At 40.8% G+C, this 23,651-nt stretch overlaps 1 protein-coding gene across 1 annotated transcript; it reads right to left on the reverse strand.

The window, feature by feature from the left end:
* Nucleotides 1-14,792: 14,792 nt before the first annotated feature.
* On the reverse strand, nucleotides 14,793-23,153 carry lsm5 (LSM5 homolog, U6 small nuclear RNA and mRNA degradation associated). Its single transcript, XM_060824211.1, has 5 exons — nucleotides 23,075-23,153; nucleotides 21,627-21,722; nucleotides 19,054-19,081; nucleotides 17,340-17,412; nucleotides 14,793-15,061 (listed from the first exon to the last, which is right to left on the reverse strand). The coding sequence occupies exons 1-5, from the start codon at nucleotides 23,115-23,117 to the stop codon at nucleotides 15,029-15,031; spliced, it is 273 nt and encodes a 90-aa protein (XP_060680194.1). The 5' UTR covers nucleotides 23,118-23,153; the 3' UTR covers nucleotides 14,793-15,028.
* Nucleotides 23,154-23,651: the final 498 nt, after the last annotated feature.

Raw genomic sequence — 23,651 nt, forward strand, 5'->3', positions numbered from 1 at the left:
TCAGAATTGAGAAATTGGTTCTTGAACCCACTTTTGTGAAGATGGAAAATCTGCATTTTTAGTACTAGACTAGCAAAGTTTCTTAGCAAATCTTAATGGGAAGCTGACATTGTACGGTGCCTTTTTGGAAATATCTGGTGGTATCCTTTTAGGTTAGGTAATTGTATTTTAGGTTTCTAAAAATTGGATTTTCTTGGGAGAACCATTTTTTGAGATGTTGTTTAGCTCCTTAAAATAAATTTGTCTTTGAACTGCCCCAAATACAATATGTTTACAATATATTTTGAATGCTACTATACAAAGGAACTGCCAGGAAAATCAAAACCCACAAGTTCTTATTTGCAGATAATGATGCATGTACTTGTCAAGGTCCAAGGAAACTGTCTTTGTTTGCTCTACATCAGAATGGTAGAAATTTGCAATCTGAAATAAAGAAACTGCAAACAACTTGAAACATGCAGTAGCATTGTTAACATTTGCTAAGGGCATGACTGCTTTCAGTGTGCCCACTCTCACCTGGACGCACAACATCAGCTAACTTGATGTTCTTACATGCTTCAAACAAGTGTTTGATGCATATTAGATTACTTACACTGTGGAAACAGGCCCTTCAGCCCAACAAGTCCACACTGACCCGCCGAAGCACAACCCACCCAGACCCATTACCCTAGGGTTTACCCCTTCACCTAACACCACGGGCAATTTAGCATGGCCAGTTCACCTAACCCTGCACGTTTTTTGGCCTGTGGGAGGAAACTGGAGCACCCGGAGGAAACCCACGCAGACACAGGGAGAATGTGCAAACTCCACACAGGCAGTCGCCTGATGTGGGAATTGAACCCCGGTCTCTGGCGCTGTGAGGCAGCAGTGCTAATCGCTATGCCACCATGCCACCCACCAGCATGACTTCTTTTTAGGTGCTTTCTAACATTACCCTGCTTCACAAGAACCACTAGGGGCAGGTAATGTCACTGAACTAATAATTCAGAGTTCCAGATGAATGTTTAAGAGTGAAAGCGAGTACTGAAGATGCCGAAGATTAGAGTCGAGAGTGCGGTGCTGGAAAAGCACAGCAAGTCGGGCAGCATCTGGGGAGCAGGAAAATCGACGTTTTGGGAAAAAGCCCTTCATCAGGAATGAGGTTGGGAGCCTGGAGAGATAAATGGGAGGGGGATGGGGCTGGGGAGAATGTAGGTGAGAATGTGATGGGGGGAGTGGATAAAGGTGATAGGTTATAGGGGAGGGTGGAGCAGATAGGTGGGAAGGAAGATGGACAGGTCATGAAGATGGTGCTGAGCTGGAAGGTTGGAACTGGGGTAAGGTGGGGGAGGAGAAATGAAGAAACTGGTGAAATCCACATTGATGCCATGGATTGGAGGGTCCCCAGGCAGAAGATGAGGTGGTGGGTGATAAGGGAATGGCTATGGAGGAGGTGCAGGACCTGCGTGTCCTTGGCAGAGTGGTGGGGGGAGTTAGTGTTCATCCATAGATGGGTGAGGTTGATTGGTGCAATTGTCCCAGAGATGTTCTCTGTGAAAGTGCAGGTGAAATTTTGATGGATGTGGGAACAGGATGTATTGTAGTGCAGTGTTAAAATTAAAAATCACACAACACCAGGCTATAGTCCAACAGGTTTATTTGGGCTCACTTGCTTTCGAAGCGCTGCTTCTTCATCAGGTGTTTGTGCAGAAGAATCATAAGATGCAGACTTTATAGCAACAGGATTGCAGTGTCATAGAATGTAGTATTAAATAAATTCAGCTTAAGTCTTCAATCTTTTGGAATGACCATGTTAGTTTCCATTCCTCCATATGTAGATCACAGAACTTTTTAAAAGTAATATTCCCAAGATAGCTTTTAACAACAGGTGTCATCTCAGCTCAGATAATGCATTGAAGGTGTGAAGTTAAAAGTCTGTCTGAGTCCCAATGTTAGGTCAAACTGATTCTCTTTCTAAAGTGGGAGTTACAGAATCTTGCATGGATTTATGCAGGCTTTGAGCAAAATAAAATGTAATTCTGCAAGGTAGTGTCCCATTACTGAGTCACAAAGTCTAGGTTCAAGTCTCATCTGTCATGAAGGTGAATCATAACATGTCCAAATAGTTTAATTTTAAAATTATTCAAAAAAGTTTGATTCTGCCTTATGTCAATCCTTAATTCCTCAGAAGACTCAAAAACATTTATGCTCCTCTTACAAATATTTGGTAAATTAAGCAAAGGTATGAGCACTACCTTTTAATGTTTAAAATTTAATTGTAGTTCGAAGATGGTGTTTCATATATACATAAAGAAATCCACTTCATTTTTAAAAAAACAGCTATTTAAATTACTGACTGGTAATTTAAAAGGTAGAAAGGTAATTTAAACTTTTTGTCCCTGACATGTAAAATTCTAATTAAAACGGTGGATGGACACATAACTTTTAGAGTTATCAATCAATAGTGAGCAGGGTGATCTGTTTAACATTAGTTTTTAAGTTGGATTCAGTTCAAAGCTAATTTCTGATCTTCTCTCAAATTAAACCTGGATTCTATTGAGAGCTACAAGATTCTTAGATCAGGTAAAGTAATTACCTTTACCTGTATCTCCCAATTTATTTCACAGGAGCAAGTAATCAAACTAAAAGCTGAAACTGAGCTAAAAGAGTGCACATTAGAACAGAAGAGCAAATGTTTGAACAAAGAAGGAGGCTTTTGCTGTAAAAGGTAATACATATGAAAGGATTAGCCTGTGAGTTCAAATGAACCTCTACTCACTCTGAAAGAAACACAGCACCAGAAAGAGCGTCAGGCTGTTCAGGCTTTTGGAAACTGCAGTCAGCTGGAGTAAGTAATTATTAGTCTCTGGAATGGTTTCCAAATGGAAACATGCAACTCTTCTGTACTTCTTGTTAGTGATTGTTAATATGCCTCAGAGTTAATGTAATATATTTCTCCTGCGATTTAAGGACAAGATCCTTTTCTACTGAGATTTACTTGTGATCCACAGCCCTCCACCACAGACAGCTGAACAATCCCTGAGACTACTATAGGACTAAAAGAGGGGAAATAATCAAAAGATCAACATCAAGGCCAATAATTCTCAAGCCAAAGACTTACTGATCTTCCAAGTTTGAAGCACACAGATTATGGAAGAATTGTTAAACAATCAGTTTGCTTAAAATTGTGATGTCAGAAATTTGGAGAAAAGAGATAGTAGTCAGTGTAAATTGTTGCTTATACTATTATATAATGGATTAAGAAAGGTAAAAAATGCTTAGGAGAGGTACTGTATGAAATAATGGATATGAACAGATTAACCCTTTTATGGTTATAAACTACACTGAAACCTTGATTCTGATCTGTAATCCAGCTACTGAGCATCAGACAATTCAGACTTTTGGCAGTCAGACAGTTACAGTTGGGAATGTGGTTGTGAGACTCTGGCATTGTCCCCTGTTAGAGGCAAATATATTTTCTCCATCCCCTCATAGTAACAGTTAATATGCTTCAGAATTAATATGAGATGTTTCTAATTATATTATGTAATAAACTATCATCTGTCACTTCAGACAACAGTCTCAATTGCTGAGACTTATTTATGGTCTACTCTCTAGCACACAATACTGAATAGCTCCTTAGATGACTATTGGAAGGAGGATTGTTGGCAGCACCCTACCTCAACCAAAAGACACCAGTGGTTGGTAACCCGGCAGCATATTTTAAGAGATTTAAAGGGTGCCTACAGAATAATGAAAGAAAGGTAGTGAATCGTTTGGGAGGGAATTTTCAAGCTGAGAGCCCAGGCAATTGACAAAGCCACACCAATGCTGTTATGAAATGTGTGAAGAATGGATGAGAGACCAGAGTCAGAGAAATGTAGACTACTTGGACATTGAGAATTAAATGATGTTTTTGTGTTTGAGGTTATTACCTATTATTTTATTCTTACTTCTTATCGGACTGATCTCACTCCACTGTCTTCCTTCTTACTTAATAATGGTTGATATGCAATAATCAGACCAGCTGTTGGTAACCTTTCATCACAAGGGATCATTGTCATGGTGAGGATCTTTTTATAGCAAACATACCAATTATTAGAATTAAAGTCACACTATTATGCTCCAGTGACTAATTATCTGAGTTTCCAAGGGATAGCAAGATGATGGAAATGAAAAGTGAATCAAGCATCATAGAAAATATATATATTGAGCAACCACTTGAGAAAAACTCGCAGGATGAATCATGACTTGTTTGTTTGAAAAGCTACTTTCCCAGACAGAAAAAGCTGAGGTTTGGAGTTATTTATGTAATAAATCTCCTATTTGGCTAAAATAATGGTTATAAAGTTTCACAGTTTATTGAGAAGATATTTGAAAAAATATTGGTATGTAAAGAATTCCCTAAAAAGCAATAAGTGACAGCATGAGACAGACAGGATTGTACGTTAGATTAGATTCCGTACAGTGTGGAAACAGGCCCTTCGGCCCAACTAGTCCACACCAACCCTCCGAAGAGTAACCCACCGAGACCCATTTCCCTCTGACTAATGCACCTAACACTATGGGCAATTTAGCATGGCCAATTCACCCGACCTGCTCATCTTTGGATTGTGGGAGGAAACCGGAGCGCCCAGAGGAAACCCACGTAGACACAGGGAGAATGTGCAAACTCCACTCAGACAGTCACCCGAGGCTGGAATAGAATCTAGGACCTGGATTAGGAATTAAATATCAGCGAGCTATACATTCCGTCATGTGTAATTTGCATTTTCAATGGTTATCCAATCAAATTATTTTCCTTCATACAAGATGGTTGTCCAAGTTTAGAATTAGAAATATTATTATAACAATCAAACACCATCCACAATTTATATTAGAACTTAGAATCTAATACAGCACACGCCTTCAAAAATGAGATGATGAGGGTCCAGAGACAGTATGTTCTTGTTCGGATGAAAGGCAAGGCTGAAAGCTGTAGGGAATACTGGATGACTATAGAACTGAGGTTTTGATTAAGAAAAAGAAGGAAGCCTATGTCAGATATAGACATCAGAGATCGAGTGAATCCTTAGAAGAGTATCAAGGCAGTGGGAGCATACCTTAAAGGGAAATCAAGAGGGCAAAAAAGGGGACATGAGATAGCTTTGGCAAATGGGGTTAAGGAGAATCCAAAGGGATTTTATAAATACATTTAGGACACAAGAGTAAATAGGGAGAGAATAGGACCCCTCAAAGATCAACAAGGCAGCCTGTGTGTGGAACCATAGGAGATGGGGAGATACTAAACAAGTATTTTGCATCAGTGTTTACTGTGGAGAAGCACATGGAAGATATAGAATGTAGGGAAATAGATTGTGACATCTTGAAAAATGTCCATATTACAGAGGAGGAGGTATTGGATGTCTTAAAATACATAAATATGGATAAATCCCCAGGACCTGATCAAGTGTATCCTAGAACTCTGTGGAAAGCTAGGGAAGTGATTGCTGGGCCCCTTGCTGGAATGTTTGGATCATCGATAGTCACACGTGAGGTGCCAGAAGACTGGAAGTTGACTAATGTGGTGCCAATATTTAAGAAAGGTGGTAAGGAAAAGCCAGGGAATGATACACCAGTGAGCCTGACATCAGTGGTGGGCAAGTTAATGAATCCTGAGGGACAGGATGTACATGTATTTGGACAGGCAAGGACTATTTAGGGATAGTCAACATGGCTTTGTGTGTGGGAAATCATGTCTCACAAACTTGATTGAGTTTTTTGAAGAAGGAGCAAAGTGTATTGATGAGGGGAGAACAGTGGACTTGATCTATATGGACTTGAGTGAGATGTTTGACAAGGTTGCTCTTGATAGACTGGTTAGCAAGGTTATATCATATTGAATGTAGAGAGAACTAGCCACTTGGATACAGAACTGGTTCAAAGGTAGAAGACAGATAGGTGGTGGTGGAGGGTTGCTTTCCAGACTGGAGGCCTGTGACCAGTGGAGTGCCACAAGGATCGATGTTGAGTCCACTGCTTTTTCTCATTTATATAAATGATTTGGATGTGAACATAGGAGGTATAGTTAGTATGTTTGCAGATGACACTAAAATTGGAAGTGTAGTGGACAGCAAAGAAGGTTACATCAGAGTAGATTGGGACTTTGATCAGATGAGCCAATGGGACGAGAAGTGGCAGGCGAACTTTAATTTAGATAAATGTGAGGTGCTCCATTTTGGAAAGGCAAATCTTAGCAGGACTTATACATTTAATGGTAAGGTCCTGGGGAGTGTTGCTGAACTAAGAGACCTTGGAGTGCAGGTTCATAGTTCCTTGAAAGTGGAGTCTCAGGTAGATAGGATAGTGAAAGTGGCGTTTGGTATGCTTTCCTTTATTGATTAGAGTATAGGAGTTTGAAGGTCATGTTCTGGCTGTACAGGACATTGTTTTGGCCACTTTTGAAATTTTGTGGAGAATTCTGGTCTCCCTCCTATAGGATGTTGCAAAACTTGGAAGGGTTCAGAAAAGATTTACAAGAATGTTGCCAGCATTGAAGGGTTTGAGCTATAAGGAGAGGCTGAATAAAATTGGGCTGTTTTCCCTGGAGCAACAGAGGGTGAGGGATGGCCTTATAGAGGATTACAAAATTATGAGGGGCATGAATGGGGTAAATAGACGGGGTCTTTTCCCTGGGAGAAAGTGAAGATTGAAGATGCTGGCGAGTCAGAATCAAAAGGTGTGGTGCTGGAAAAGCACAGCATGCCAGGCAGCACCTGAGGAGCAGGAGAGTCAATGTTTCAGGCATATACCCTTTAACATGAATGTACAGGGAGAAAGGGGCTGAGAGATAAATAAGAGGTGGGGGAAGGTAGCTGGGAATGCTGGGTAGGTGGATGCAGATGAGGGGCAATTGTGATTGGTCTGTGGGGAGGGTGGAGCAGATAGATGGGAAGGAAAATGACAGGTAGAACAGGTCAAGAGGGCAGTGCCAAGTTGGAGGATTGGATCTGGAATGAGGTGGATGGAAGAGAGATTTGGAAACCACTCCAACCTCAACCTCACCATTAAACCAGAGGACAAAGGGGGTGCAGTGGTAGTTTGGTACATTGACCTCTGCACCAGTGAAGCCAGGCATCAACTCACAGACACCTTCTCCTATCGCCCCCTCGACCACAACCGCACCTCCCATCATTCATAGAATCCCTATTGTGTGGAAACAGGCCCTTCAGCCCTATAAGTCCACACCGATCCTCTGAAGAGTATCCCACCCAAGCCCATTCCTCTATATTTACCCCCAAGCTACACATCCCTGAACACAATAGGCAATTTAGCAAAGCCAATTCACCTAATGTGCACATCTTTGGATTGTGAGAGGAAACCGGAGCACCCAGAGGCAACCCACACAGACATGGGGAGAATGTGCAAACTCTACTCAGACAGTCACCCGAGGCCGGAATCAAACCCAGGTCCCTGATGCTGTGAGGCCACAGTGCTAGCCACTGAGCTACTGTACCACACCGAACCATCATCAAAACATCATCTTCCAGACTATCCACAATCTCATCACCTCAGGGATCTCCCATCTACAGTCTCCAACCTCATAGTCCCAGAACCCTGCTCCGCACGGTTCTATCTCTTACCCAAAATTCACAAACCTCACTGCCCTGGTTCTCCTATTGTCTCCGCCTGCTTTTGTCCCACCAAACCTATCTCTTCATATCTCAACAATGTCCCGTGCCCCGTGGTACAGGAACATCTACATAGATTCAGGACCCCACCCACACCCTCCACCTTCTTCAAGATTTTCATTTCCCTGGCCACTAATGCCTTGTCTTTACCATGGAAATCCAGTCCCCTTTCAGGTTCAAGCGCCATAGCGAAGGCCTCCAAGCTCTCCATTTCTTCCTCTTCCGCCAACTCAATTAATACCTTTCCATGGACACATTCATGCAATTGGCTGATTGGTCTTCAACCTCAACAACTTCATCTTTGAATCCTCCCTTGTCCTTCAAACCAAAGGATAGCCATGTGCACCCACATGGGCCTCAGTTATGCCTGCCTTATGCAGTTACACAGGCACCATGCCCACCTTTTCCTTTGTTACATTGATGACTGTATCAACGCCACCTCATGCTCCCATGAGGAGGTCGAACTATTCATCAATTTCACAAACACCTTCCACCCTGACCTTAAGTTCACATGGACCATCTCGGACATCTCCCTCCCATTCCTGTACCTTTCCGTCTCCATCTCCAGTGACTAACACTGATATCTATTTCAAACCCACTGGCTTCCACAGCCATCTTAAGTTCCTATAAAATCATGATCCTTTACTTCTAATTCCTCTGCCCCCACCTCATCTGCTCCCAGCAGGAGCAATTCCACTCCAGGACACCCCAGATGGCCCCCTATTTCAAGGAACACAATTCCTCCTCCCATGTGGTCAACAATGCCCTCCACCACATCTCCTCCACTTCCCACACCCCTGCCCTTGAACTACCCCCTCAGTCCCACCCTCACCACCCTATTTATCTCTCCCCCCTCCACTTTTCGGATGAAGGGCTTATGCCTGAAACGTGAACTCTTCTGTTCTTCAGATGCTACCTGACCTGCTGTGCTTTTCCACTGACACACTTTTTAACATCAAAGTCTTCTCCCTGACTTTGGGGGAGTCCAGAACTAGAGGGCAGAGGTTTAGGGTGGGAGGGGAAAGATTTAAAAGGGACTTAAGCGGCAGCTTTTTCACTCTGGGGGTGGTGTGTGTGTATGGTATGAGCTGCCAGAGGAAGTGGTGGAGGTTGGTACAATTACAAACTTTAAATGGCATCTGGATGGGTGTATGAATAGGAAGAGTTTAGAGGGATATGAGACAAAAAAAACTGCAGATGTTGGAATCCAAGGTAGACAAGTAGGAGACTGGAAGAACAAAGCAAGCCAGGTAACATCAGGAGGTGGAGAAGTCAACATTTCGGATATAACCATTCTTCAGGTCTGGGGGGGTGGGGATGTAAAAGGAGCTGCAAATAAATGGGATGGGGCGGGGAGGGGGGGTGGTGAGATAGGTGAACACAGGTAGAGGGTACAACCTGGTTGATCGATGCAGAAATGGATCCAGTTGATAGCTGGAAGAGTTGATCAGAGGAATGGAAGGGAGGGGAAAGTGGCTGGGAAAGGAGTCGGGGGATGGAAAGGGAGGTTATTTGAAATTGGAGAACTCAATGTTGGGTCCTCCGGACTGTAGGCTGCCCAAGGTGGAAGATGAGGTGTTTTTCTTCCAATTTGCGGTCTGATTCACTGTGGCAATTGAGGAGGCCAAGGATGGTCATGTCGGAAAGGGAATGGGAAGGGGAATTAGGGAGGCATAGTGGTTAGCATGCTGCCTCACAGTGCCAGAGACCTGTTTTTATTGTGTTTAGCGTGGGGAATGTAGGAGGTGTGGTGAAGGGGTTCTGGATGACAGAGGGGGGAATAGCATGTTGATTCGCACCTTGGGCGACTGTCTGTGGAGTTTGCACGTACTCCTCATGTCTGTGTGAGTTTCCTCCCACAATTCAAAAGAAATGCAGGTCAGGCGAATTGGCAATGCTAAATTGCCCATAGTGGTAAAAACAATGACTGCAGATGCTGGAAACCAGATTCTGGATTAGTGGTGCTAGAAGAGCACAGCAGTTTAGGCAGCATCCAAGGAATGAAACACGCCCCAAGTTGTGTTTGGTCTCCCTGACGTAGAGAAAACACATCAGGAGTACCAGAACAGTAAACTAGGTTGGTGGAGAGGCAGGTGAACCACTGTCTCTCCTGGAAGGTCTGTTTGGGGCCCTGGATGAAGGTGAGGGGGCTGGTGTGCTACAGGTTTTGCATCTTTTATGGTTGCAGGGGAATGTCCCTGGGGGTTCAAGAGGGAAGAGTGGCACGAACCAAGGATTGGCGAAAGGAACAGTCCTTGCGGAAGGCAAAGAGGGATGGGGTGGGGAAGAATTCTTGATGTTGGGGTCTAATTGGAGTTGATGGAAGTGTTTCAGGATGATATGTTGGATGCGGAGATTGGTGAGGGCTAGGTGAGGGTAAGGGAGACTGTCTTTATTGTGTTTAGCATGGGGAATGTAGGAGGTGTGGTGAAGGGGTTCTGGATGACAGAGGGGGGAATAGCATGTTGATCAACACAGGTGGACATCTGGGATGCTTGGGAGTGGAGTGTCTCCTCGTCCAAGCAGATGCGATGGAGTCGATGGAATTGAGAGAAAGGGGTGGAGTTCTAGAAGAATACTGGGTGGAAGGAGCGGTCATCCAGGTAGTTATGGGAGTCTGAGAGTTTAGAGGGATATGGGCCAAGTGCTGACAAATGGAACTGGATTAATTTAGGATATCTGATCAGCATGGATGAGTTAGACTGAAGGGTCTGTTTCTGTGCTGTACATCTCTATGACTCTATGGACAGGCCCTTTAGCTGGCTATGTCAGTACCAACCAGGATTCCATTCTAAACTAATCCCATCTGCCTGCACACGGTCCATTACCCTCTATTCCGTGCCTGTACATGTGCCTGTCTAAATGCCTCTTGAATGTTGCGATGGTATCTGCTTCTACCATATCCCATAGCAACGCATTCCAGGCACCTACCATCTTCTGTGTAAAAACATGCCTCACACATCTTCTCTCAACATTCCCCCTTTCATTTCAAATCTATGCTTCCTAGTATTTAACATTTTCAACTACTATTTGAATATGTAAAATATTTCTGTGCATCTTTATTGTTTAGTTGCCTTTCTTTGAGTGAATAATCCCTTTTTTTTATCTTCAAAATTAAATTGAGGAAAAACTGCATGATCATTTGGCTAAACTTCCTATGTCAGAGAATTATAGGATCATAAGCTCCAAAATTAGGCTCAATAATGTTGGTGCTATGGCAGTCCAGAAGTGCTAAAAATGTTGGCTGACCCACTTCTGGCCATTTTCAGTAAATCATATGCAGATCACCATGCTCGAAAGTAAAAGTGCACTGGCATGCATGCGTGATCCAAAAATATGCAGGGTAGGAATAGTGTAATGTTACTCAGTTTCTAAGATTGATTTGGTACCTGATCTATATTTCAGACTTAGTTGATTCTGTAGAATCCCTCTCAGCACTCAAGGCGACATTCAGCAGAATGAGGAATTCCCCACTAATGCAATTTAAAGATGTCAGCGGGAAGAAATGTTTTGGGTTGCCAAAGCCCTCAATTTTCATGTGTTTCAGTTCGAAGCTAGCAACATCTCCAATATTTCAAACTTTTCCTGGAAACACCACATCAGGGAGGATACATGGACCGTGTGCACAGGAGACAGAATTTCATATCCTACTTCAAAAAAAAAAGAGGCAGCTGGAGTAGGTACAGGGACTTTGCCAGGTAAGCAAGTTTCCCAATGACACAGGGATCATCAATTGTGATTGTGCATAGTGCAGCTCAATGGAGATGTTCTAAAAAGACAAAGGGTTCCAAGTCTATTAGTATGTAGTTGGTGTAAAACCATACACATTGATTCATACCCACTATCCTGACAGAAGCAACACAACATTTATCCTGTTCTAGTCAGCCACTTCTTCCCTATTCAAGCCACTGCTATGAAACAGAGGGTGGTCATTGACTGAAAAGGGCTATCTCAACATAACCATCAATGCCACACATAAGCAACATGCATGCAAGAGACGCACTGACCAATCAATTGATCCACAAGGAAATTCAATGAGCAATAAAGGAAAGGAACTTGCAGAACCACAGGGATTGAGAGACAGAGTGAAACTGACTAGATTCACTTTGAGAAGGAAACTTTGCAAGGCTATGGGGTAAAGGCAAGGGCATGGCACGTGATGAATTGCTCCTTCAGAGGACCAGCATGGATGTGACCACAATGGCTTCTACGGTCTGGTAGATCCCATATGATCAATGCCAATTAGAGGCAAACACATTGGACCTCAGGGAAAGCCACCATTCCTGCAGAAGAGGTAAATAGGCTGTAATACAACATATCAGCAAAAGAAATAAGCTGCTATGACTTACCTACAATCCTATTATGCAGTCAGAGTCATACAGAATGGACATAGACCCTGGTCCTCTGAAGGAGCAATTCAGCTAATGCCAGCCCCTGTCTTTATTCTATAGCGTTGCAAAATTTCCTTTTTAAAAGAACGATTCAGTTCCTTTTTGAAAGGAGTCAATTAATCCTGTTTCCGCATTTTCTCAGGCAGCACCTTCCAGATCCTAACATTTAATGTATGAAAAAGAGAATGTTCCCCACGTCATCCCTCAAAACTCTTTTAGCAATTGTGAAATCTGTGCCCTCAGGTCTCTGATCATTCTACCAATAGGAACAGTTTCTATTATATCCAAATCCTTCAATTTTTTTTGAAGATTCTCAACATCCCCAAACTTTCGACATAACTGAAGTTCCTCATCACTGAAATCATTTGTGTGAATTCTACAGCTCTGGAATTATACATTAGATTAGATTAGATTACTTACAGTGTGGAAACAGGCCCTTCGGCCCAACAAGTCCACACCGATCCTCCAAAGAGCAACCCACCCAGACCCATTTCCCTACATTTTAGCCCTTCAACTAACACTATGGGCAATTTAGCATGGCCAATTCACCTAGCCTGCACATTTTTGGACTGTGGGAGGAAACCGGAGCCCTGTGCCACCGTGCCACCCATGAATAGATTAAAGCCATTACTAGACTTGATCATCCCAAGACACATTACAAGTATATAACAAAACAAGACTTGACACCAAGCACAAAGATATTAGAGCAGATATCATTAAAAAAAACTTGGTCAAAGAGATACATTTATAAATACCTTAGAGGAAAGAAAATGAGAGATTTAAGGAGTGAATTCAACAGTTTCAGACTTTGACAATTGAAGGAATGGCTGCCACGGCTGTAGGGATTAAAATAAGTAATGCTCAAGAAGACAGTGTTTAAAGAAGCACAGATACTGAAAGGTTCAGAGGAAGAGATGGTTAGTGCACAGGAGTTGAAAACAATGCAACCAAAACAAAAAATTGCAGATGCTGGAAATTTTAAACAAAAATGGAGAGCCCTGGAGAAATTCAGCAGGTCTTGCAGCATCTGCAGAGAATAACCAAGAGTTAATATTTTGAGTCCAGTAATCCTTCATAGTTGGGAAAGGCTGATGACAGGATGAAGGATGTGAATACAGTACATGGAGACAGTGCCCAGAGAGAGCAAGGAGGGGCTAGGTAAGCAAAGAGATTGTAGATAAACCAAGGAAGAAACTATTGCTAGGTAGCATGCTATTGGAAAGTATAAATGCTTGAAAATGGGTTGACTGTGCTGGGACTGACCCATTCAAAACAGGAAGTGCGGGAATAGGTAATGAACATGAAGGAAGGTGTTCACATTTCGAAATTGTTAAACTCAGATGTTCAGTCCTAAACGCTGTAAGGTACCTCGGCAGAAGACGAGATGGTGTTCCTCCAACACAACATTGGAACCAAGGACAAGTATGTTCTGGGGGCCACCAACATTTGTGTAAATTAAACATGCAATTTCACATAGTGGAAAACAGTGAATGTCAGACAGGGGCACTTTGAGAGTCTTGATTGATTGAACTGGTTGGTTACATTTCTCCATGGTGTGATTAAATATTTCAAAAAGTACCATATGAATTCTGAGATGCCTTTTTTGGCAGGATCATTCACACTATTTATTGATTCTATTTATCAGTTCACAATGGAGCTGGGTAATGAATTTGCATTAAAGCTCTCTTCCAATCACTGCTTGTGATGGAAGATGATCTTTACTGCTGATGCATTTCATAGTCTACTCCTCCTCATTAATATGGCCCTATTTGCTAAGATCATGGCTCATCTGGCTGTGGCCTCAACTCTACTTTCCTACCTACCCACTAGATCTTTGTCATTTATCTTCAGGATCAAACTCAACCTTAAAAAATATTTAAGGAACCTTCCTGACTTAGATTCATAATCATAGAGATGACTTGGAACAGCACGGTACAGATCCTTCGGTCCAACAATTCTCTGCTGACCAGATATCCTAAATTAATCTAGTCCCATTTTCCAGCATTTTGGCCCAATCCCTTTAAACCCTTCCTAATTGTATAACCATCCAAATGCCTTTCAAATATTGTAATTGTACCAGCCTCCACCACTTTCTTCTATAAGTACACTAACCTTTTATGAAAATGTTGCCCCTTAGGTCCCTTTTAAATCTTTCCCCTCTCACCTTAAGCCTATGACCTCTAGTTTTAGACTTCCCTATCTTGGGGGAAAAAGGCCTATCCATGCCCCTCATGATTTTATAAACTTCTAAAGGTCAACCCTCAGCATCCAGCACTCCAAGGAAAATTGACGCAGCCTATTCAACCTCTTCCTGTAGCGCAAACCCTCCAAACTTGGCAACAACCTTGTAAGTCTTTTTTGAACCCTTTCAAAGTTTAACAACATTTTATCTATAGGAGGAGCAGTCTGAATGATATCAACTTTGTAACCAGCTTATCTAATATTTCCTCTATTAAATTTTAGTCATCCAGTATCTCAATATTGCTTCTTTCATTATAACTTGAATAGAATTATTGTCTTTGGTAAAAAAAAACTCCTGAACTTTAAAATTCACCTCCTCTGCACAGCACAAGTTCTGCACTTGTTGCAGCAGGCCATTGTTTGTTCAGTGTCCCAAGGTTAGATTTTAAAATGGCTGAAAATTCCTGAAAGTGCAAAACAATAATGACTTTGTGAGGCTAACTAATGAATGAAGGGACCAAGCGTCTATCTTGATACACATAACACACAATGTAAAACTGAAACCAGAACATTAGTGAAAAAGAAAACCCTTTATTTTCTCTTTAAAAATAAATCAAGTTTTGCATACACTCAAACATGATTCACCTCTCATTTCTGAGACAATACATTTGTTCCAGCTACAAAATAAATGCAAGTTTTTGCAAGGTGTCATAAAAAATAAACTCTAAAAAAACTGTCATAAACAGAAGTGAACATAAAACAGAAGTACATGAATCAAAAATTCACTTAGTTGAAAGAGGGTTCCATTCATACTTCAGGACCTTCACCACCAGGAATAAGCTGGAAAAAATAAAAGAATAAGTAAATAAATAACATAAATGACCAATTCTCACAGTCATTATTTATTACAATGGATAAATTTCAGGAATTGATGGTAATTAACAATGCATATGATACAAAGTAATACTTGCATCACTGGGTTCACAGATATTTTTGAGTGTCTACTTCGGACAAGGAAGTTATTTTTAAACAAAATAACTTAACAAGACAAAAAAATTCATAAAGTAGTATGGATGAATACAGAAAAAAAGACACTAAAGGGATTAAGGGCAAAGAAGAGAGAACTATACAATAACAATAGTTAGAGAAGGCAAAGAGGTACTAAGCAATTAAAATGTATAGGAGTATAAATCGTAAAATATTTTACAGTTACACAAGTATGCAAGTCAAGACTGGAGTGAACTAAGTAATCGACTGGATTAAAAAAGAAATCACAGATCATCTTAACAGTTGTCTAGCTTCAGTACTTACCAACAAGCAAAGATAAAAGTTAACAAGACAGCAGACAAGATTAGAATAAGGCAAGTTACATAACTACATTTAAAGCAAAAATGGAAAAATACTAACTAACCTAACCAAAGACAGAGGATCATGCATTTTTAAAAGGAATCTGGAAAGGCAAAACTAAACCTCTTTAATAATTTATTAGAAAAAAGTTATAGTATCAGAACTGAAGGATAGCTAATGTTAAATCTGTATTTAAAGGAAACAGAACATTTCCAGGAGGCTTTATGCCGATTTAGCCTAATATTGACAGTTGAAAATGAGATAGAGTCACAACTAAAGTATAAAACATCACAAAAAGAAACAACCATTAATAGTTTACCTGGATTTCAAAAAGGGAGTTTTACTTGAGCAATTTAATTTTAATGAGTTATCAGAAAGTTATCATATTGGAGTGGCTGCAATATGTCGATATTTACGATAGCCCTTCAATAAAAAGGTACAACAAAATAGGTCAGAGGCTGTGGGTTTAAAACAAAAGTAGCAGAATTGAATCATCAACTGACTACAACACAAGACAGAGATCCCAAAAAATAGTGGGATCAGATATTAAATCAGTACTGGGTCTTCGTCATCACAATTTATGCAAAAATTGAGATTTTGGTATCAAAAAGATTTAACATTGCAGGCGATGCCAAATTATGTACTGGGATAGGACTGCAATAAATAACGATGCAGGTAAACACATTTTAATGCAGGTAATTGGGAGGCATTACATTTTGATAAGGAAATATTGCACTTTGAAAATAATAAATAAGGGAGTAAATAGACAGATCTGGGAGGTCAAATATAGAAATCTCCAAGTCATGATGTAGATTGATAAGGCTATTAAAATAAACAAGCAGAGTTTATTTTTAAAAGATTGTATCTTTGGTAGTCCGCAGTCCAATATGTTGTTCGGATGAGCTCACAGAATTCTAAAAATACGAAAAGTGTGTTTATAATTGTGGGAAAAGCAAAAATAGATGCCACTTCATAGTGATAAACATTAGAAAATCAAGTTGGGAAGACAGCATTTTTTTTTAAAAAACAGAATGGTGAGAACATGGATCCCACCATAATAGTGAGTGTTTCAGGTTCACAGCATTATTGGATGCATTTAAGGTCAAGCTGAATTTATTTGCAACGGAGAAAGTTGAAAAGATTATGCTGAAGGAGAGATATGTGAAAAAAGGTGGGAGGCAGTACATGCAGAGCAAACACCACCATGGAAAAAAAAATGGCATAATATTTTACAGATAAATATGCAAGTCATAAATGGAAATCAATTGAGAAATCAACAAGTTAGACATTGGCATAACAAATTACTTTCGATACTGTAGAAACTGTACAATTTTACATTGTCAGATATCTTGGTGATATAAGGACACCAAATTAACTCCAAATCTAAATTATATTAATTCAAAACATATTTACTCATTCAAAAACAATTTATATCTGATAGTATACCAAGTTGTAACTTCAATCTTTCTGCTCCATATTGAACAAAATGTAAAGCAGAAAAACAGCAGTTGGATGAATTATTTTTCTGTATTACATTTCATAAATGTCTGTCTAAAAATTGGAAGTGATGTGGAGGTGTCAGTATTGGTGTTGGACCGGGGTGGACAAGGTCAGAACCACGCCACGTCATAGTCCAACTGGTTTATTTGAAACCACAAGCTTTTGGAGTGCTGCTCCTTCATCAGGTGTAGTGGTAAAAATTAGAAGGGTCTTGAAAACCCATGCCAACTCTTTTTATAATTGGTTCCAAACTCTAGATTCCACAACTTACCATTGTTATGTTATTTCCATTCAATAGGATTTGGTCCAGTTTTGTGATTCTTCTGCCTTCTGGTGTGATCTCACTGTAGAGGAGCAAGGATGAGAAAGACAAATTAAAACAGTTCAATTACAACCTAGAGAAAAAAAAAGGACAAAATAAAGTGAAAGAGTCTATTAGTGTTGAATACTTGAAGGGAATTGATGATCTGTGTGCCAATACTGGTATCATTTCATTGACATACAAAACAAACACTTCTCCGCATGAGGGAATATAGTATCCACAGAACAGAAATTCGAAAAAACTTAAGAAACCAGGCCATCACTAAAACACTGATGGTTGGAAGTGTGTTCATCTTTTGCGATGAACTAAAAGGATAAAATAAATCAAATTGTACTGGTTCAGTTACAAAACCTCTGAAGGATAATTTTCTATAAAGACATTAAGTCCTGCCAAATGTTGGGGAACATGTAGTTAAGAATCAACTAGAAGATTTCAAATTATTTGGGCATTCTCCGAAAAGGTTTTTACCACGTGATTTGGAAATGAAGCCAACAGTTTGTGTTCTGCTGTTTACTGTAAGTAACTTTGGAGAAACAGCCAAGTAAAGCTTTCAGAAAGATGGGCTTTGTTCCTTAGTGAAAAACCCTGGCTTTGAAAGGATTAGGGTATCTACGCGAATAGCTGCTTAGCAATGATTTCTGCTCTTACGAATCTAATTTGTAGATCCAGGGATCAGCATAAGCATCAGCATAACAAGTTGCTGCAAGTGACGATACACTTCTGAAATCCTACTTCTCATCACAAAGTTCCTGTAAACTAACAGAGCTTCCAAATATCAGTGTTTCTGTACATCTGAAGGGGTGGCCAATACTGAATCCCCAAAGATTCAAGTCCAATTTAGTTGTAATCCGAGCTGGACATTTATGATTAAATTGCTGATGGCCATAGATTAGTTTCACTGCAAATCGAATGGATGCAATGTTATCTTGCAATTTCTTAACTTGAGATCCTTAGCCCAGCAGAGTTGTTTTTTCACATTAATTTTTAAAATAAAACTTTCACCGCAGAGACTTGTCTTTTTGAGAGATGCATCTATATTTAGAATTAAAGCAATACAATCTTAATTCTACATAAATGTTTGGGTGTTCATCGGTGTTTATTATTTACTTTAAGAGTAAATTGTCCACGTTAAAGGAATATTCCGAGTTCATTAAAGATGGACATTTCTTTTATTCTGGATGTTAGTATTAAGGACAAGCAACTGGGACTAGATTAATTTAGGATATCTGGTCGGCACAAACCAGTTGGATCGAAGGGTCTGTTTCCATGCTATACATCTCTATGACTTGACGAATGACCACTTCAGTAACTGAATTAACAAGCTTCTACTAATGTCATGACTGTGGAGTAGGAGGGTTGATAATCAGGGCATTCTTCTTGTCAATCCTGATAGAACACAACACCATCAAAACATCCAAAGCAATTTGAGAGATTTGAAATTCTGCAGTCAGTGTGCAATTGACTCCAGATATTCAAACATGTGCCAGTCTCTTGTTCCAATTTTGTCAATGAAATTTAGTACAGAAAATCTGAATTAACATTAACTTAATTCTGAATTTGATTACAAATTTAACTTTTCCACATGCACTAGGAGCTAAAGACTGTTAGCTAACCTTACATATTAACTAAACTCTACACAATACTAGGATATATAAAAACTTACAATTCAGTAACATCTTCAAGCACCATGTCCAAGGACTGGAGTTAAGAAATGCATATTCTGCAGTAAAGGGAAGTGAGTTTATTAACCCTTAGATTCCCAGTGAATCCTGGAAGTTCAGGGCAACAATAATTTTCAGAATTTACTAAACCCATTAAGAAAACTATTGAAATGTTAAATATAGCTACATAGGCAGAAGGAAGTGTGCCACATCAGCTGACACCTCTACATATAATAAGCTAAGTTGTGCGATGGCATATACACTAATCATTTGCATAGCTGCACCAAATACAACTAAATGAAATTTTGAATTTCTGCTATGTTATTTTAATGCATACTTTTGTTTATTAGCTCAAGTTTATTCAAAGAAAGTATTTTTATCTGGATAAGAAACACCATTTTCACATCTGCAAACTGGAAGAGACAGCCAATATACCTCATTTTTGACATCCTAACTAATCTCCTATGCAAGCTAATAGGCTGCGTCCCATTTCCTGCACTTAAATTTTGGTAAATGTATTTTTGATTGTTTTCAATGAATATGGCCTTTCATACATTCATGTTGGCATGGAGTACATCAATTTTCCAAATGGGCGAAAGGGAGGACAGCAGATGCTGGAGATCAGAGTCAAGTATAGAGTGCTGGAAAAGCACAAAAGGTCAGGCAGCATCCGAGGAGCAGGAGAATCGATGTTTTGGGCAAAAGCTGGCCCCAAATAAGTTTTGGGTATAGATACAAAGTGCTGGAGAAACTCAGCAAGTCTTACAGCACATGTAGACTGTTAATATGGAGTCTAATCTGACTCCTCAGAACTGAAAGGGGTTGGAAAATGGTGTTTTTGGTTATGCTAAGGACAGAAGAATACGTGGGACAAGTTGTAAGGAGGCTCAGAGCTGAAGAGGTTGCTAATGGTGGTGATAATATAGATATAAAAAGGGTGTAAATGAAGTTATGAAAAGGAGAAAAATGGCTACAGCTCTGCTGACAGCAAAGTCAATAATATATGTTAATACATGTGCATGTGGGTGCTGGGGTGGATAATGCAAGAAAGAATCAAGGACAAGATTGAACTTTGCAACTTCAGAGCATGACAATCAGGAACAAGATTTTGGTACCATCTTCACAAGGATGTTTGATTAATAGTCCATAATTTTCTCATTCTCCGTCCTACTGTCGCTAAGTAATGGAACAACAATGGAATATTAGCTTTAAAAAGTTAATTATGCATTAAATAATTATATATTTTACATAGAATAACAAATATCTAAAAGTTCTGAGAAATATAGTTGAAAATCAATTATGCCTGACCTGGTTGGTATGTAATTGTTACAAAAACAAGTGGCTCAAAACTTGAAAAGTACAGAATTACAAAATGCAAAGCACCAGACACCCAATGATATTATTTATTTGAGGGAGTAAGAAAAATCATTCTAGATCTAGAAGAGGTAGGCAGAGTTCAGGGCAAGGCCTTCTGGAGGAGATTCTTTACTAACAATACAATTGGTATACATCTCAGCAAAATGATAAAACACGGATAAATCATACAACACTGTTAGCAGCTGAGTAGCAAACATCTAGCCTCATACCACTTTTAAGGACTGCGTTCCTACATTTCTAGTCAAAAGTCGAGTTAAATATTGAGGCTTTCTGATTCTACTGGCTTTTATGACAGTAAATTCCATACCCAAACTTTGAAAAATTTTGCCCTTGAATCCCCTCAAAGCTTACTACTACTAAACTGATAAGTCTATGCCTCTGGTTAAAGAATGTTCAACCAAGAGAAATAGTGCTTTCCTATACAGTGGACAGGCACAGATTTGTTCTTCCTCAGCCCTATTTCTCCAAAGAAAGCAACCCAAACCTATCTAACCTTTCCCTCAAAATTAAAATTATTCAGTCCAAGTAAAAACTGCTAATCTCCTTTATAAGTGACCAGAACTATACAGAGCTTTGGCCCAACTAGTACTTGCACAATTCCAGCATAACCACTCTCCTGTGGTATCCTATACTTTATCTAAAAGGAAACTTTCTTGACCAGCTCATCTATATGTCAACAGATCCCTGAAGATTCCCTAGGTGAGGTGGGTGCGAAGAATTGATTTATGAGGTAGGAGGGGGAAGAAAGGAGACTTTGGTTAAAGGAATTGAATATTGCGGAGACAGTAAAGAGCTGAGGGGAAAAGATTGAGCTTGAGAAAGAAAGACAGCAAGCGAGCGCAAGCAGGGATGGCAGTACAAAAGCAGGTCAGGGAAGAGATAGGCGTTGTTGGATGAGATCCAGGCGATCTGGATGTTATAGGAATTGACGAACAGGTGATGGGGGTGGGTAAGTATTGAGATAGGGTTACTCTATTCCTTTACATCTTTGAGCATCTTTTATTTATTGTGCATTTCTTTGCCTGGTTAGCCTTAACAAAACACATGAACGCTCCTCTGAATTCAACACATTTTGCTTTAACAACTATCACCACTTAACTAAACTGGACATGAAGGGATATGTATGAATAAATTACAAATCCCAAAATCATGCATCAAGCAGGGCATTTTGTTGTAGAAATGCCAAACAAAAGGATACTGACAAAATCATCAAAACCAAGCAGTGTTCCGACAATCTCCTTATCATTTTTCATAACAATATGAATCCGCGAGCCAATGCATTTGTCCACCAACTCTGGAATAGAAAAAGAATGTGAAAAGGGATTGAAAACGAAATTAAATCAACAGTCCCTTAACAACAACATCTTCCAAACCCCTGACATTTACTATCTAGAAGGGGCAAATAAATAGGATCAGCACTACCTGCAGGGTCCTTAACCAGCCACAGATCATCCTGACTTTGTATCCTGAGAGCCATGCCTTCATTGTCACTGGGTCAAAAACATAGGTCACTCTTTTTAATGATACTCTGGGTATACCTACACGCAAGGATCAGAATAATGCTGGCTTAGGGTGCCCTCTTGTGGCACAAAGGTAGCTTCCCTACCCTTGAACCTCAAAGTTAGACCTGCTCCAGAGGTGTATAACTGGTTGATTAGAAAAACAGGTTAAACAATGTTTTTCTTTAAAATGCACACTTCACCAGTGATGTCCATATACAATATTTTTCTTTTAAAATGTTCATTAGAAGCACAAGTTCAGTTTACCCATTGAGGTAGCTGCTGTCTGATCACATTTCCTTTCAAATGATACAAAGCATCCGCTAATATTCCGTCTCCTACTTCACCAACACGCTCACCAATTTCTTTAATATCCACATCTTTACTTTTAAACTCTATCCACCTACTACCACTTCCATAACCTCTATCTCTCCCAGCCTATGTCCTGTCACCTCTCCCTCCACCTCAGCTTTCTCAGAGTCTCCTCCCCATCGCTCCTCCACTTAAGTCCTTCCCACACACCCCCACCGTTCGACACGTTCACTTTTCCGGGTAAAAAATGAGGTCTGCAGATGCTGGAGATCAGAGCTGAAAATGTGTTGCTGGTTAAAGCACAGCAGGTCAGGCAGCATCCAAGGAACAGGAAATTCGACGTTTCAGACATAAGCCCTTCATCAGGAGGGCTCTGGCCCGAAACGTCGAATTTCCTGTTCCTTGGATGCTGCCTGACCTGCTGTGCTTTAACCAGCAACACATTTTCAACACGTTCACCTTTCCCTCTACCACTTTGTCAATTCCTCCTTCTCGACACGCCTCATTTTATTCTTCCTTCCCATCTCCCGGCCCTCCCCTTAGACTTTGATTCCTCCTCTACTCCATTACTCCATCTCAGCTCAATTTTCGTCCCTTTCATTAATTTGTCCTCTTCTCATCAGTCCATTCAGCCTATACTCCCCATTCCAGCCATTTCCCTCCTCTCTCCCTCTGCTTCACCAATTCCATCCACCTAGATTTGCCTTCCCAGTTCACACCCCCACCCCAACATCGCGCCGCCAAGCTTTCTATCCGCCCTCCAAGATGTCGGACACATATCAGACCTGGAGAAGGAAGGGGACCGACCCCACGCGGGAGCCGTGCAGCTTCTTACCGAGGGGCAGCAGCTGAGACGGATTCGTTGCATTCAGCGCCATCTTGACCAAGAACGCAGCAACTCCGCGCCTGCGCGCCGCCCGGGCCAATCGGAGAGCGCGCATCGGCCGGCGGCGGTGCGTGATGACATCGCGGAGCCGGAGCAGCCAATCAACGATAGGGCCGGGGTTGCCGCGGAAACCAGTCGATGAGGGCGAGTCCATGTGTGTGGGACAGTGGCTGTGTGTTATCTTTCATACCCTCCCTCTGGTTTCAACGACCCCATGATATTTCGAGTGTAGTTATCAATTCACATCACGTTACTGTCCTCACCAACTGACAGTGCTTCCTCAGTTTCCCCACCGCCGCCAGCAGCTGAACTCAATGGGAATAACCGAGGGGCTCTTGCAGCGTCCATACCGTTAGCTTCAGCTTGGAGACGCGTTACTCAGGAGTGTTGAGGGATGCAGCGGGTTTCGAGCAGGGCAGGGAAATCTGGAGCAAACGGCCGGAATGGAAGGCAGGAGGGTTTGTTGGGAAACCGGGACGATGCAAGGAGGAACGTGAAAAGGACAACTAAAGACAAAACATGTGTC

The sequence above is a fragment of the Hemiscyllium ocellatum genome, chromosome 4 (genome assembly GCF_020745735.1).
Source record: "Hemiscyllium ocellatum isolate sHemOce1 chromosome 4, sHemOce1.pat.X.cur, whole genome shotgun sequence".
Taxonomy (NCBI): Eukaryota; Metazoa; Chordata; class Chondrichthyes; order Orectolobiformes; family Hemiscylliidae; genus Hemiscyllium; species Hemiscyllium ocellatum.